The 17,803-nt window shown below is 33.9% G+C and overlaps 1 protein-coding gene across 4 annotated transcripts; it reads left to right on the top strand.

Annotated features, from left to right (window-relative positions):
* The first annotated feature begins 93 nt into the window (after nucleotides 1-93).
* On the top strand, nucleotides 94-17,618 carry LOC123310988 (MOG interacting and ectopic P-granules protein 1). 4 transcript variants are annotated; one of them, XM_044894730.1, is made up of 10 exons: nucleotides 94-403; nucleotides 794-863; nucleotides 920-1,893; nucleotides 2,098-2,864; nucleotides 2,944-3,240; nucleotides 5,486-5,804; nucleotides 9,563-9,643; nucleotides 12,204-12,632; nucleotides 13,968-14,274; nucleotides 17,224-17,618. In XM_044894730.1, the coding sequence occupies exons 2-10, from the start codon at nucleotides 809-811 to the stop codon at nucleotides 17,229-17,231; spliced, it is 3,237 nt and encodes a 1,078-aa protein (XP_044750665.1). In that variant the 5' UTR covers nucleotides 94-403; nucleotides 794-808; the 3' UTR covers nucleotides 17,232-17,618. The 4 variants fall into 4 exon arrangements, with proteins under 4 accessions (XP_044750665.1, XP_044750657.1, XP_044750679.1 ...); XM_044894722.1 differs by having other exon boundaries at nucleotides 5,486-5,813; XM_044894744.1 differs by lacking the exon at nucleotides 9,563-9,643.
* The last annotated feature ends 185 nt before the right edge of the window (nucleotides 17,619-17,803 follow it).

The following is a 17,803-nucleotide window of genomic DNA, read 5'->3' as shown; positions in this document are numbered from 1 at the left end:
CTTTTCCGAGGCCCAAGACGCTTACGTAATGAAAAAAAATTGAGACATCGTGAAGAGCTACGTCACTATTTGGTCACGTGACGTACCGTTAGACGCCATATTGGCAGTTTGGTGCTGTGCTAGGGTATAGTGCTAGGTTTGTCACATACCGTTCTCTGTAATGTTTAGTGGAAAACACAAGGAACAATTGTAATTTCATTCGATTGTTAATTGTATCGTTATGTTCAAACCCAGTTTGTTGTCGGAGAGTAAATTTGAATATCCCGGGTTACAGTTTCACAGAACTTCGGGTATTTACGATTGTCATAGCCTTCTATTGGTAGTGCAGTGATCACTCCGATGCAGATTTTCTCTGAATATCCATGTGCTTTGGCGGGAATTTAAATGCGAGTACCATAAACAGGTAATTTAAGCTCTAGGTAATATTTTTCATCGGTTGTTCTGTATTTTTTCATCTGGATGAATTTTCTGGAATAGGTTATGTGATACCATTCCTGATAACTGTTCCTCTGAAAGATTTCACAGTCAGCGGCGTCGTTCTGGGTCCAAAGAGGTGTAAAAACCTCCTGTCGGCCAGTCTGCTCTCAGTGGCGTACTTCAGTAATTTATGCAATGGTTCGATTGTTGAACAAAGTTAGGATAAATCTTAAGTTATTGTAATATTTATGGGAGATATCTTTCAAAACAGATTGTTTTGATTCTTTTCTTGTATTTGACTTGAATAAAAATAATTCCGGGCGCTATTTTTTTATTTGTCAAGTAATTATATGTCAAACTGATTGAAAATTTACAGGTTTCACCTTTTGACATGGCAGCGATAGCGAATATGGGTGAAGTTGAAGACATGCAATCTAAGGAAGAAGGTAAACATTGAGAAAAGTCTTTATAAAAATTTGAATGTTTACATAAATATTTATAGGAGCTACTGTAAATGGAGATACAAGTGATACTGAAATGAATAGTGTAGAATGTGATGATATAAATAAGGATGTTGCTGGAAATTCAGATGAAAAAATGGAAATTGAGGAATCAGAAAATTCAGTGGATGAATCTAAATCCTCCGATGAAATTCAAGTTCCTAATGACACAAATGAGGGATCAAACCTAAACAATGGTGATTCAAATGCCGATTCTAATATGGAAGTTAGAGAAGAATCAAATATTACTGACGAAACTACTGAAGATGATCAAATTAGTTCCAATATGGATGAAACCAGTGCAGATAAGTTATGTGATGATGTAAACATGGAGAAAAATTGTGAAAATTCTAAAGATGAGGATGAGAATGAGGAAGATGATGAAGATGAAGCCAAAGTTGAAGATAATGACTCACAAAGTCAAGATAGTGAAGATGAAGTGATAGAATCAACACAAAATACTTCAAGTCCCAAGGACAGTGGGGATGAAGAAGATATTCATGAAATAGAAGATGATGATGATGTTATTCATGTTGAATCAAAAGAAGCTGCTAGTGATAATGAAGATGTAGAAGAAACAATTGAACTGAATGATTCTGGAGCTGAAGAGGGTGAAGTTATGATAGTTGATAATCCTCGACGATCCCCTAAACAAAACGGAACGTCTAGACAAGATGAAACTGAAATAATAGAGTTGACAACTCCAGAAAAGAAGATACCAGAAGATGAGAGTATTACACCTCGAAGGAGTTCTAGGAATATAAATAGACAAAAGAGCTATGTTGAAGAAGAGAAAGAGGAAGAAGAATCGAAACGTGTTTTGGCAGCTGAACAGTCCTCTGAAGAATCGGATATTGAAGAAATTCTACCGGAGGATCCTCTTGCTAATATTGGAGATGCTATTCAAATTGAGAGAATACCTTCAAAAAGGAAAATTTTGCCTAAGACTTCTGATTCATCAGCTATTGTTGTAAAAGTAAGTGAAAGCTATATTTATTTAATTGAACTTAATGTTTTTGGAATTACTAAACTTTTTAATTGGTTTGACAGTTTAGCAATACTAGTTAATTATCCTATACCATAATAACTATTATCTTTCCTTGAAACATTTTCAAACAACATCACTTATAAACAATCATTTCACCCTGGTTAATTTAATGATTGCGTATTTTTTTATCAGGATACTAAAAGATTAGTTGAAATAGCATCCAAATCAACTCCAACAACATCTGGGAAAAAGGAACCAACCCTTGTGATAATTGATACAAACTCCATACTCTCCGGTAAAGGCCCTATACCAATCAATAAATCTTTGAATATACCGTCACAGACAACAGGATATTCTTCCGTTTTACCGTTGGCATTGCCTGCCCAAGGAATGTACCCTCCTAATATGAGAGCCACTATCACGCCCATTCCAATGGTTAATCAAAACCAAACCGTTATTAAACCATCTACGTCCCAGCCCAATACGCCTGTATTGCCCACTCTAACCGATGACATGTTTGTTGTCGAGGCTCCTTCTTTTATAGTTCCTTATGTGTATGAAAAACCTCCAGTTGAAAATCTGAAGGAATTTTTGGTGAATTACAAGAAGGAAGTCCAGAAGGAACTGGAAAAGGAAAAGACAGACAACAAAAGTGAAAAAGGGGAAGCAGAAGATGAAAAAGAAGAGCTTGATGAAACTGAAGAGAAGAAAGTATCAGAGAAACAAGTAGAGAAGAAGAATGATGATGATAAACCATACAATTATTTCACAAGTCCATTAGGCAAGTTTTTCAGTGAAATTGGGATTGGCCTTGTGCAAGAATTTGTTCAAACCGATCTACTCAAACAGCAAAAGAGGAAAAGGGATAGAGAACGCTCTAGGAATCCAGAGACTCTCAAAACTATTCAATCTTTGAGTAAGAATCTGGAGTTTACCAAAGAAAATAATGAACCCTACAAGTGAGTTTCATTTCTGGCTATTCAGTTTTTAAAATGGAATAAAAAAGTTTGAAATTTTCATTTTCTTGTTATTTTTCAGACTGGCATTCAAAAAGTGCGAATTCTGCTCCTTCAAGACGGAATCTTTACTTGCTATGTCTTATCATCTGGAAACTCCACATGTTAAGAACTATATCTATAAATGCAATTTCTGTGCCCATGAAACCAGAAGTCCTCATGATATTCTCTACCATATGGAAGCTGAGCACATGGTGAGAGGACGCCTTGAAAGAGCATTATCATTCCATCAATGTCCCAACTGTCCATTCGAGGAAAACCAGAAGGGTAAACTGTCCAGGCATTTAATGGCTTGCTCAAGGAAGTACAAGCCAGAAAGGTGAGTGCTTTAGAATTCATTGCAACAATTTCATAATTAACGGTTAGTGAAACTTGGAGAACAGGAAAAATTTTAAAATTTTTGCTGTGAAATCCTTCTCTTATTTGAGCATGTTGATTTTCTACCAGTTTGAGGTATATAAAAAAAGTCACTACAAGTAAATTTATAAACTTCAAGTTTATCTTACTCATTCAGTATACAGGATGGGCGAATTTCGATGTTTTAGCACTACAGCTTTTAAACCAGAGGAGATAGATAAAATCTGATATCCCATTCTCGTTCTCTTTTTCTGAGAAACTTACAATAGTAGTAGTGATTTTTGGCCACTTTCTTTTGTTTTCGAGTTATAAGCAAAAATTGGAAAAATGGCGATATCGAAATAAATTTATATCTTCGCAAATACTGATGATAGAGCTCTGAAATTAAAACATTACACAGGCACTTTTTCAAGTAGAATCCAGTGGCGTGCTTGCTTTTTTAGCAGGATTTTCAATTACGAAGCTATGACCCAAAGTTATGTTTTTTTGAATGGAAACACTATAGATTTCTGTGCAATTTTTTGAAAGCTTAATTTTTACTGATTTCAAAAATATATAACATCATATGGTTTGTATCAATATAAATAAAAAAATGGTCAAAAACCTTTTTTCTCAATATTTCTTTAGAATCCATGAAATATTGATGAAAATAGAAAAATGTAGCATCTTATGATTAGTCTCCTTCTATTAGTCCTTTCATTATTTCAAAAATTTATGAAATATATCTAGATTCAAATTTTGTGAAAATCGGTGAAAAGCATAGAAAGAATGACATTGCTGGAAGGATATTGCTCTTGTTATAGGAAGCTCTATTTTTCTGTGCTCGTCAAAAGTTGAAACTATAGAAATATTGAGAAAAAAGGTTTTTGACCATTTTTTATTATTTATATCGATACAAACCATATGATGTTATATATTTTTGAAATCATTGAAACTTAAGTTTTCAAAAAATTGCACAGAAATCTAGTGTTCCCATTTAAAAAAACATAACTTTGGGTTATAGCTTCGTGATTGAAAATCCTGCTAAAAAGGCAAGCACGCCACTGGATTCTACTTAAAAAAGTGCCTGTGTAATGTTTTAATTTCAGAGCTCTATCATCAGTATTAGCGGAGATAAAAATTTATTTCGAAATCGCCATTTTTCCAATTTTCGCTTATAACTCGAAAACAAAAGAAGGTAGCCAGAAATGACTACTGCTCTTGTTAGTTTCTCAGAAAAAGAGAACGAGAATAGGGTATCAGATTTTGTCTATCTCCTTTGGTTTAAAAGCTGTAGTGCTAAAACATCGAAATTTGCCCACCCTGTACAGGGTGGGCAAATTGGTGATACCTGAACTACAACTTTTTAACCCAAAAATGAATGTACCATTCATGTCGTCTTTTTTCGAGAAACTAATACTGCCATCAACTGCATTCCTCAATCTTCTTTTGTTTTTGAGTTATAGGCCAAAATTTAAATTTTGGCGATTTCAACTTTGGTCATTATCTCCGTTTCTGTTTGTGCTAGGATATTGAAATGAAGACACAATACAGACACTTTTTTTATAGCAATCCAGTGGCGTACTATGAGTTTTTCCCACAGGTTTATTTGCTGAGCTATAACATAAAGTTGTGTTTTTTCTTATGAAAACAGTAGTTTAAAATGACTTAGAAAGAATCGCCATTTTATTACCGTTTCAGAAATATATTTTACATCACTCTCAGTCTTTCTAAGTCATTTTAAACTACTGTTTTCATAAGAAAAAATTCATCTTTATGTTATAGCTCAGCAAATATACCTGTTGGAAAGAATCATAGTACGCCACTGGATTGCTATCAAAAAAGTGTCTGTATTGTGTCTTCATTTCAACATCCTAGCACAAACAGAAACGGAGATAATGACCAAAGTTGAAATTTTAATTTTGACCTATAACTCGAGAACAAAAGAAGATAGAGTAATGCAGTCGATGGCATTATTAGTTTCTCGAAAAAAGTCAACCGTAATGTGCCATGCATTTTCCTCTATCTCGTTGGGTTGAAAAAGTTGTCATTCAGGTATCACCAATTTTGCCCACCCTGTACCTCCACTTACCTGAAGATGCTACTATAATGGCGAAACATAAGTAGTGGTTAAGCAACTCATTTTAGTGAAAATCATGTAATTCAGTTTTTTAGTTCGTCAATTCAATACTCATCAGAATTGTTGTTAATTTTTTTTTACTCCCTAGAAACTTAGAACCTCCTTTGGATTGGGAACCCCCAGCCAAGATACCGAGAGTTCCGAAGATGCGTCCTGGTATGAACGTATCGGCGTATCAAGCCCTCTCGAAGAACAGCCCGCAACAGCAGCAACAGTTCCAGTTGCTCAACAAAATGCAGCTTCAGAACAACAGCCAGATGAGTAGAGGTCGTGGTAGGGCTTCCATGCCGCAGCTGAAAGGGGCACAACTTATTAGACAGGGTAACCTTCCTGGAATGGTCTATAAGCCAACCATGTCCGGAGGGTCTGTATTGGTGCCTACATCTTATCAATTGAGCGGAAATCAGGTATTCACAGTAAGTAGTTTATTAGTAGTGTTTGTCTGGGTATGAGTTGAGGAATAATTCCCTTTGGTGAAGGTAAAATTCGAAGAATCCCTTAGTTGATGAAGCAGACATTAGATTATATCCAACTTTGTAGTTTTATGTTAGAGAACATTTTTCATCGACGTAGTTTCATACGTAAAAAAGATTGATTGAAATTACAAATGGGATTACGAGGATGTATTGATATCTAGTTAGCCTAGACCAGTTACATGCATAAAAACTATTGCGTTACCATAGCAGCGAACAATAACTCATTAGAAGTGTCAGTGTGAAGTTTGAGGTCAAAAAAGTTAACAAGAGTTACGCAATGAATTAAAAGAAAGAAAATGTGAAAATCGTAAAATTGGAGTATCGAGCCATTATCAAGTACCTGTATTTAAAAAGGTTAAGAGGTAAGAAGATTTACGAAGATATGCTTAATACCCTTGGTGATCAATGTCCTTCGTATGCGACCGTGAAAAATTGGACTGCAAGCTTCAAAAGGGGTAAATTTTCCATTCAAGATGATGACCGATCGGGAAGGCCAGTTTCTGTGTCAGTCCCCGAAAATATCGATGCAGTTCATGACATGATTTTATCAGACCGTCGAATTGGGCTAAAACGAATATCTGAAGCACTGAATATTTCATACGAACGCATTCATCATATAGTTCACGTCAATTTGGAGATGAGGAAAATTGCTGCAAAATGGATCCCCAAATGTTTGAACGTTGACCGAAAGTGTGCAAGGGTAGAAGCATCGCGTTCGATCTGTGCTCGATTTGAAAACGATGTAGACTTCTTTTACCGAATTGTTACTATGGATGAGGCTTGGGTACATTTCTACGATCCAGAAACAAAGCAACAATCGATGGAATGGCGACACTCTGGTTTCCAATACCTAAGAAGTTTCGTGTCCAAAAATCTGCTGGAAAAGTCCTTCCTTCAGTTTTTTGGGATTGCCATGGAGTAATCATGATTGTTTTTTTGGATATGTGTAGAACAATAACCGGAGATTACTATTCGACATTACTGACCACTCTACGGGAAAAAATTAAAGAGAAAAGACGCTGAAAGCTATCCAAAGGTGTTTTGTTTTTGCAGGACAACGCCCATGCACACAAATCTCATGTTGCCATGCAAAAAATTCGTGATTAAGTGTTTGAATTACTAGAACACCCCCCTTATTCACCAGATTTGGCTCCATCCCACTATCTTCTCTTTCCTCAACTGAAAAAAGTTTGAAAGGTCGTAAATTTTCTTCCAACGAGGAGGTAATAAAAGCTTTGGTGGTCTGGTTTGCAGAGAAAGAAGAAACATTTTTTTTGAAAGGTCTAGAGGGCAATAAAATATTTTGAGACATTGAAATTTTGTTTGGTTCTATAATAGGATAAGAATTTTTCAATATATCCTCGTAGTAACTAAGGTCTATTGCAACAATCAGTACTTCCTTCTGGCATATAAAAGAGTATGATTCTTTAGAGTATATAATATTACTTTTTTAAATCATGATAAGTAAGTTACAGATGCTATCTTAACAATGAAATTACAGTAACAAATTTTGAATGACAGATTACTCTGGGTGTTACATAAAAAAGGAAATAAAGGTCTTTTCTAGTAAAAAAAATCAAGATTTTTCAAGATCGCTCGCACTTTTCAATTTCGTCTTGAGGGGGATATTTTTTTACCTAAAAACCATCACCATATCATTTCATCCCTCTGCGCGGCAACCCCAATGTTTTAAGTTGGAAGGGGAAAGATGGGTTGTGCGATTTATTGTTGAAAATTTCATTCCCCTTTCTTCTGAAAATTATCATTTTTTTTTGTGATCTGAATAATTCGTTTACATAATCTTCTACTTTAAATAAGGAAATTTCACCCAATTTATCTGGAGCATAAGATGATTACCAATTTCAAAGGAATAATCCAGGAGGGGAATATTTGTTCAGGAAAACAAGATAGTTTAATCTAACAAACTCTGAGTTGTGCCAACTGCCAAACACTTGCTCGAACTTCCTCCTCACATTCTGAAGAATTTCAGGGGTAATTTGGGCTACATCCCTCGACAGATGGAGTAATTCTTCCAAAGAGGCGCATTCTATAGCCTAACTTTTCGATTTTAAGTCCGGAGTGGTACGATAGAATGGCCAGCCAGATCTCCGGATCCGTCTCCTCTAGACTTATTTCTGTTTGCGCCATTTGAAACGAAAAAATGACACGAAAGCAAAAATCTTGATTCTTTTCTATTAGAAAAGACCTCCGTTTCCTTTTCAACGTGACAACCTGTACAAGCACTTATATGAACCCAACTTTAGTGAGTTGCTTTAGGCACAAGCAGAATAAGACCCTGTATATCCAGTGAATTATGTACATGATTTCAGTCATTTAAATTTATGCAACTAGTGAAAATCGGGTAATTCAGTTTTTAGTTTCATATTGTCAAATTTTGGATATACAGGGTGGTCCAGATCGTAACCAAGAAATTTTAACCACGTATTCTACATCAAAAATAAGCCCTAGTTTGTCATATAAACATATGTCGAGAAATGTTTCCTCTCCGAGATACAGGGTGTTGAAATTATAGAAAAAAATATGTTTTTTATTGATAACTTTCACACTGCTTGAAATATTTTTATGAAATTTGAGACATGGGTTTTGAGCGTCAAGGAGCACTTTTTGCATATCATTTCTTTTCTATTCTACCAGTGGCGTCCGTACTGCAGCGAGACTGAATATTTTCAAATAAAAAACTGATACGCCACTGGTTCTTCCGGCAATAAAAATTACTATTTAAATCCTTATTTAATTTGGAGCAAATTCGGTCTCTTGACTTTTTGCTGTACGAGGCACCGTTTCCGGTTAAAATAATAAAACACATTCTCATGCATGAAGAAATCGCCAAAATTTGATATGGTAGGTGCATAATAATAATAAGACTATTTTTGCTATATCAAATTTTGGCGATTTCTTCATGCATGAGAATGTGTTTTATTATTTTAACCGGAAACGGTGCACCGTACAGCATAAAGTCGAGAGACCGAATTTGCTCCAAATTAAATAAGGATTTAAATAATAATTTTTATTGTCGGAAGAACCAGTGGCGTATCATATTTTTATCTGAAAATATTCAGTCTCGCTGCAGTACGAACGCCACTGGTAGAATAAAAAAGAAATGATATCATGCAAAGAGTGCTCCTTGACGCTCAAAACCCATGTCTCACATTTCATAAAAATATTTCGAGCAGTGTGAAAGTTATCAATAAAAAACATATTTTTTTCTATAATTTCAACACCCCGTATCTCGGAGATGAAACATTTCTCGACATATGTTTATATGACAAACTAGGGCTTATTTTTGATGTAGAATACGTGGTTTAAATTTCTTGGTTACGATCTGGACCACCCTGTATAGGGTCTTTATAAATAATTATAACATCGTACAGGACTTTGAATTATTCCATATTAATGAATATCATGGAATTTTGAAATTAGCAGTCATTCTAATTGCTGTGTTCTCAATTCTTAATTATGAAATTTGATTCGATATTAGTCGAATGTATTTTCACCCTGTGTTTTCACTTTTATGAATGCTCCCTTTGCTATCTTTGATCTATCTTGAGTTGAATTTTTGGTGAAACATTATTAATTAAAGGATTTTTTAATAAATACCATAGAGTCGGTTCATGCATAGTAAACGCCGTTGAATTGAAGCATCTCTTCTAATTCAGTTGATGTATCAGGTGGTGGGTGGGCAAGACTTGAATGGACGCCTAGGCCCCAACAGTCACATGCTCCTTCCTGCCACCTCGAGCCTGGCGCAGGTATGAAATAATGCCTGGTCTCAAACTAATTATCAATGATTTTGTGTTTTGCTTTCATTAACTTTCTGTTAAAATGTATTCATGTGAGATATTACCAAAAAGATTGGTTCTCTTAGAATTTAGCAGCTTGAAAATTATTAACAATTCACATCCCAACCCAATAGCTATGATCTGAAAAATATCCACATCTGTATTTTTTTTACTTCAGTAGATTTAGGCATGCTATAGGTTGTTTGTTAGAGTGGGAATTGAATGATAACCTATATTTCACATAATATGTTTTATAATGAGTTCTTGCTCTGTTTATGATATACGAAAATTGGAAAACCATATTTTACCAAATTTTGACAAAAAAGGACAGAAAAAAGTAACTGGTTTTACTTTAACACAAATTACAAAAAATTAAAAACTACAGGGTGTCCCAAAACTAGCGAATCAAACGTCACACCACGATAGAGTAGATCAAATACTATCGAATGACACCAACATTAGTTGAGCGAAAATGTACCGTTTCTGAAAAAACCTAACCTAAAGTTACCGATTTTCGAACTATTTTTTCAATCACAAGGCCAGTTTGTGATTAAGGATAGCGTTTTTCTCCCATATTATCATCCCTATAAAGGGGGTTTATTCTGAGTAATAAAAATCATGTAGAATAAACAATTGTTTTAATTTACATTTACTTAGGTTATCGATTAACTACTTGAAATAATTTCAATTAGGGGAGATAAAACAATAATCTTAGATTAATATAATTTAAAATCGATATCCCTTTTCACAAACTGGTCCTGTGTTTAAGAAAAATAGTTCGAAAATCGGCAACTTTAGGTATTTTAATAAAATTCTGATTATTTTGGAAACGATACATTTTCGTTGAACCGATGTTGGTGTCATTCGATAATATTTGGTCTACTCTATCGTGGTGTGACGTTTGATTCACTAGTTTTGGGACATATCGTATATATCTATCTCTATCTCAAAGGTTCACAAAATTCCTTCTTAAGAAGTTTTTTCATTAAAATGTGTCACAGAATATCCCCCTTGAATATTATGATGTCTTCAAAGACCATTCTGTATAAGTTCGTTCCCCTGAGAAAAATTTATGGAATACAGGGTGTTTTATGCAAAGTGTCCACTGGAGAACCCAATGAGATTTTCTTCTGAAAATTCGTTCAGAATCTATTCAACTGAAATACTATTAGTATTGGTTTTCTATTCGGTTACACCGGAAGTTGAGCCCAACTTTGTTTTTGAATTCCCCACAAATTTCAACGATTTATTTAAACTTCCCCATACCCAAACCTCAAAGTTATGCTAGATTTGTCTCAAATTTGACAAAAAGTTTGTTTTAAATTAATTGTTAAAATTTCTCGAAAATTTTCAGAAAGGTGTGAAACATTGTTAGATAGAGATTTTTGCGTTCCATCCAAAGGTCTATCAAAACTCAGGGTGTTTTATTTTGAGAAAATAATTTTTCGTGTTTAACTCCCACTCTTAGTTGGAATCAATTTTTTACTCCCCATGATTAACAAAAAGTAGAGTCTATAGAATTTTATCTTAGGATTGTACAATGGGGAATTCTCCTCAATTTGGGTTATCACTGCATATGCAAATTTAAACTGAATAATTATGAGTTTCATTCATGATTTTTTCAAATTCACCGCGGAAACTATTCAAAATCATCCTTCAAATATGGGGTTTTAAAATTTAAATCGCTTTGTGCGGAGTTTAAGATTTGGCAACAGCGCATACAAGACAATGAAAAGAACAATGTCCAATCAGCTTGTTTATAAAATAACAGCTGTTGATCTACAGGCGCGTACTTACTGGCAAGCCTCAACTGCAACCGGCCATAAAAATCACATAAAATTTTACGATCTTCCTCGTTCGTCGCAGACTTCATAGACAGCCATCTTTGTCTATCTCATCAAGATAATGCATTTGTTGTCCTTTATTATCAAGGCAAATTTCAGTCGATGTTGCCAACTCGTGCAATCGAGATGAAACGCTTTAAACTTTAAATACCCATTTTTATTTTTCATTTTTAAGTGCTTAAAATATGGGGAATTTCTTATCAACCGTATTCAAAATTCTGTGAGGAATCCGAAAATGTGTTGAATATAGGATGTCCCATTCGAAATAACAATGTTTGGCTTAACTTCCGGTACAACCGGACGTACTGCCGAGACGAGAATATTTTAGTTAAATAGACCCCAGCCACCCATTTTGGTCCACAAATTTCTTGAAAGCGTCACATTCAGTTCTCTAGATACTTCTAGTGCGCGAAACAACCTGTATATCAAAGTTAAACCGTTTTGTTATTATCAATTATTTTTTTGATATTTCTACCACAAACGGAGTCGAATGATCATGTTCGAAAATTAACCCTTGTGTCTTACGATTTCTTTTGTACAATTTGAGCTTGTGATATATTTGCATGGGAATTATTCCAAAACAAATAATTCAGGTTTTAAAAATTTTATTGAATCTAGCAATACATTTTAACAGCGCCACCGCTCTTTCTGTACCATCATAAAACACCAAAATATTTTTTTTGCAGCAACAACAGTCGCCGAAAGCGAAATCAGTAAATACCCCCAGCATCTCCATTACACCACTCCCGAGGACAACTGCACCTTCCCCCCGTGCATCGACATCGTCTGGAAGTCAGAATGCGCCAGCTTCGCAACAGGCTAAACCAGGCGATACCAACTCGAAGAATTCCTTTGTTATCTGTGAAATATGCGACGGTTACATCAAAGACCTCGAGCAACTCAGGAATCATATGCACTGGATACATAAGGTCAAGATACATCCGAAGATGATCTATAACAGACCACCCCTGAACTGCCAGAAGTGCCAATTTAGGTTTTTCACCGATCAGGGCTTGGAAAGGCATCTTTTAGGGTCTCACGGTCTGGTTACTTCTAGTATGCAGGAAGCGGCCAACCGAAGCAAAGACGCTGGCAGGTGTCCAGTTTGTGGAAGGGTAAGAAAGTCTCGACTAACCAATTTTATTTTCATTAGGAAAAACCTATACTCCATTCACTTTTATTTTAGCAGTCGGTTGGCCATGGAAATTTGACACATTTCACTCTGTATAGTACGAAAATGTGGGGTTATGACGCTTGTCAAAACATTTTTGGGTTTTAAATCAACGCTTTGTTGTCCGTTCTACGTAAAAGTTTATGTTATTACGTATTTTATCACAGTGTCGAATCTCTTCGGAAAATATGTGACGAACATAATTGAAGTTTATACAAACTGATTGTAGGCATGCCAAATCCGGTTACTTGCATGGAAAATACAAGAGATCAGTATAATATCATAATATGCACTAGCTTGAGGAGAGTTAATGTTCGTTATTTTCTTTGCCTAAAGTTTGAATACTTTACATCAGTTGTAAATTTCAAAAATATTAACCCGAACATGAAATGCATATGATGCAGTGGTTGGGAATGGGTATCTCCCAAAGAAATTAACAGATAATTACAAGAATGTTAAATTCTTCAACAAAAATCATCTTGCATCAATGTAAGTGGAAGGAATTAAAGGAAGTTTCAAGTCAAGATGAACTTCACCTTTGAACAACAATTTCACATGAATAAAAGATTAACAGGACAACTGGCGCGTATTTGTGGCTGTTCATCTTAATACATTGATATAATAATTAGGTATTTATTGGTACCTTAAGACATTTACAATGTATAGGACAAGTCAAATGAAAAATAGAAAAATCAATTTTCGGGAACATATTCTACGTTGACATTCATCGAAAATCCTGTAGTAAACTTTTCGCATTAATTCACTCAAACATAAAATTCTCAAATGCCACCACTTTTTTGGGTCTCCCAATAGAAGGAAATTCTTTGTCATCCTCTTCATTCACAATCTTTCTGATTGTGGAAATATTCAGCTGAAATATAAGTCGTTTAGATTCAGAAGAAACATTATATAAATTCTCTTACATTGAATATGTTTGCTATCATCTGATATATTGTAGATTTTAGAATATCAGTGTTACCTACTATTTGAATGAGCGGACCTGAATTCTAAATAGCACTTCCTGAAACCCTGTCTATTTTTTTCAATCACTTTCGGCATTTTCGTAATAAAAATTGATATTAGTTGTGGCAACGGCGTTATGACATTAACGACATTTCATGAGTGCCAACCTAACTTCGTTCTAGTTACAAAAACTTGAGAAAATTATTTCATGCCCAACCGACTGCTAAAATGAATGTGAATGGAGTATAACTTCTTCACCAAAATCTTTTTTGTGCTTTAAGTATGAAATTGGAACTTACAATGAAAATATTTACAGGTTTACCAGTGGAAACTTTTGAACCATGTAGCCCGCGACCATAATATGACGCTGAAACCGGCCCATCTATCGTATAAATGCACCGTTTGTACAGCCACCTTTGGAATGTATAAACAATTTGAGAATCATGTATATTCCGCACATAGCGTTGTTGCTAAACGTGTAATGGACAAAAAAGGGTCATCGAGTAGTAAATCCTCTAGCACTGAACAAGCTTTAAAGCCTCTGAAGATAAACGACGAGATAACGATTATTCCCCAGCCTGCGAAAGCCGCTTCAGGAAAAGAAGAGACTGGTTCTAACAAAAGTAGGTAATTTTTCAAATGTATGTAAATCAGGAGAATTACATGTATACAGATCGTCATCTTCTTTACAAGTATTATAATTTCTGCTGTGTATTTGATTTTCGAAAAGTTCCGGAATGAGTAACATGTACAGATTGTTTAGATATTCTAAAAGATAAAGTTGCATTTCTTTGAGATTTTGGACTGGCATAAGCATTTCTCGAAGTTAAATATGTAGGAGGGCGCTTGTTCATTTTACTGAACCGTTGTACTGTCCTGAAGGTTTTTAAAAAAATTGTTGATAAATTGACAATGACAAAGTTTGCGAATGGCAAATCTCATGGTTCGAAGATTTTTTTACATTGGTTGTGTAGATACTTATCTTATGATTCATTGTAACTTGTATCAATATAGGAATATAGAAACTTGCTATATTTTCTGGCTTGTATCACATCCCCAAATTATTGACTCAATTGTTTTATAAAGTTATTACGATGGACAAAAACCATCACATTTTTTCAAGCTGGAATCGATTAATATTTACAGGCTGATTCGTCTCGATGGCCTAGAAGGCGTTTATGGAGAACTGATCACAATTTCGTGCTGAAAATTTGCATTTTGGGGTTTTCGATAACGAACTTTCTTACTGAAATATTTTCGCGTCTCTGCAACTTCCGCAATAATAAACCCAATATATCTTTGCATTGGTAGATAGCTGATTTGATGACAATTTCAGCAGTATTTCTTTGTCTTGAGTTATTGGGATTCTTATAAAAAAAATTGTGAATAGAAGTAACACTTTGTCAAATATTTCTGAAGAGGAGGTTTGCAGTTTGACCAATATGTAGTTTCATAACATTTTTCGCGATTTGGATCGAAAATTTACTTATTTTCCTTCTGTAGTTTCCAGAAGTCACTGATTAATCGAGAAGTTCAAAATTACCTCAGCAGAAACATTAAAAAAAAAGATGACTTTGTTTTCACGATTTTTTCATAACAATCCCAATAATTCGTAAACCGCTGAGTTTTTGCGGAAGGTACAGCTGTATATTGTTGAAATTTCCATCAGATCAGCTCTCAGCAGATGCAAAGATACACTGGGTGTCCCATTTGAATTAAGAAAGTAAAGATGGTTTTCGGTAAAGTTGCCATGTCTGAAGATATTTCAGGGAGGCAGGTCATTGTCAAAAATGCCAACATGAAAATTTCTAGCAGAAAATTATGTTTAGTTCTCCATAAACGTATGATAGGCCAGACGAATCATCCTGTGAAAGGATCATTTGATTTTATACTTCTATGAAGTAGGGCAATCATATCAACAAAACAGGGGTTTTCACTCAACTCCTACCAAAGATATTCAAGAAACCAAAAAAAAACCTTGTTAATTTTTCAAAAACTATTTGGGTAGAGAAGATTGAAAGTGGAAAAAAATTTTCTAATAAAATTTACTACGAATCTAAGCATAATATTTTATTGAAGTGTTGTGATTGAAATTCAGCATATTTATCATTTCTGACCTAAGGCTAACTTATCTATTTCAGTTTTCGATTAAACATTTTTAGTATTGAGTGAAAAACTTCTGTTTATTAATTTTTTTAAATCTACAACTAAAGACCAGGGATTACTAAAAATTCTCGACTTGAGCTCTCTTTTAAATACTCAATGATGATTTAAATGTCAGACACTCAATAATTTGAGGCTGCCACTATTTCATGTAAAATGAACTACGAACCACATTTACTAAGGAAAAGTGTATCTGGCTAATTTATTCATCAAATAAAAACGATGTAAGTGTAAAATATTTAAAAAGAATAAGTGGTAAAATCAAGAGTATTTTTGAAGTCGTATAAAAGTGTATTTAGAAATTTCATTGCATTTTTATGTATTTAACAAGTTGGCTGTCAGTTACATGAAAAGAAATTATAACAAAATAAAACCATTGTGACCATTTTTCACATATGCAGAATCATTTATCATTTACCTTTTCATTAATTATTAAATTATTTCAAACGATTTGTTGTCGATTGGCAGCAAACATGAAACTCCGAAATATAGTTTATTGATTGATTTCCAATTCCAAATCGTAGCCATAAATTGACAATTATTTTTTGTAATTTTGAAAAATTTAAGAAGTACTTTTTAAGTGAAATATCCCCATTAAATGTTTTTCTCTATTTGGACAATTTTTCAATTAACTTCATTATTCTGAACTGGCAAGTAAGTAAATTTTCAAATTGATTTTTTGATACTTTCTTATGATTCACATCAACTAAGGAAGAAGAAAATGGTAAAACTCGTGATTAAGTGATTCATGGAGAACGAATTTCTATTAGTTGTTTTATTTCATACAGGAAAGTCTTTTCTAAAGAAGAAGGCAATTCAAGAGTCTTGATTTAATTTGAGGGGAGTAAATTAATATCTGCAGAACCAGAATTCCGGTGATTCAATATGATCCACAAATTTTCACAAAAAAATCTGATTCGGTCTAATAGATACTTCTAGTGGGCACTCTGCCCAAAACACCCTGTATATGAAGCCAACGTTGGGTTATAGGCTGTCTAGATCATAAACTCAAGTTGAAAAAAGGGATTTTATAATGAAATGAGTAAAAAACAACTATAATTTATTTAGTAATCTGTAGATCTTTTCTAAACAACTTTGAGCACTTTACATCACATTTAGTAGTCTTAATCTTTGTATTTTCATTGATTTTCAGGTAAGTATTGTGCAAAAAATAAATAAAGACCTCTCTGAAACGGTAACATTTGATGTGGTACCATAATTAATTTGAAAATTGATTGGAATTGTGCCAGAGGTGGTTGAAGAATTTTTTACGACTTGGTTAAGAGAACATTTTGATTTTTAGAATCGTTATTGGGGCAGATTCAGTGAATCAAATTTTTACATACATGGGAATGAAAATTTTTAGGGAATGTATAATACTTTCGCCTCTAACATGCAATTTTTTTCAGATACCTGAATACCTAGCAGTCTTTAAGAGAAACACTCTAGACGCCTTATTTGATAACGGAAACTCAAACCAAGATATACGGGATAAATTTGTTGTATCCAAAACTTGAAGAAGTGCATTATTGAGCACTGCCAAATGAACATTATATTGTGACATACTCAAGAATTAGTGACAGTGAATCAGTGACTCATTTTTATTTGGAAAATATCCATTATTTTTATGGAAAACATGCTTCTTTATAGTTATTGAAGGTACAGTGTTTTGAAAATGTTTAATCTGAAAAAATTACATTAGTACTATTTATTTATGTGAAAACACATGATTTTCATAAGGTATAGGTAGAAAATTACAAAACAAACTTGCACTTGTAAAAACTAAAATAGATTATATTATAAATATTTGAGTTTTCATTGATCTGTTTTTAGGAAACATTCATTTGTAGTGCTCATCAATTTTTTTTACAATGAGGTTAAAAAGGATTTATGTACATATTAACCAAAAATAAGTTGATTATATTCACTACAATTTTACAAGAGTAGAAATGAAGAAAAAATAATGTAAAATAGTTGAACTTTATGTTT

The sequence above is a fragment of the Coccinella septempunctata genome, chromosome 1 (assembly GCF_907165205.1).
Source record: "Coccinella septempunctata chromosome 1, icCocSept1.1, whole genome shotgun sequence".
In the NCBI taxonomy this organism is placed as follows: domain Eukaryota; kingdom Metazoa; phylum Arthropoda; class Insecta; order Coleoptera; family Coccinellidae; genus Coccinella; species Coccinella septempunctata.
This window is presented reverse-complemented; position numbering and strand designations above follow the sequence as displayed.

Coding starts and splice junctions, on each gene's coding strand:
- LOC123310988 (XM_044894722.1), top strand. CDS start 809: ATGGCAGCGATAGCGAATATGGGTGAAGTTGAAGACATGCAATCTAAG. Junction 2,865..2,943: donor GAAAATAATGAACCCTACAA/GTGAGTTTCATT, acceptor GTTATTTTTCAG/ACTGGCATTCAAAAAGTGCG. Junction 3,241..5,485: donor AGGAAGTACAAGCCAGAAAG/GTGAGTGCTTTA, acceptor TTTACTCCCTAG/AAACTTAGAACCTCCTTTGG.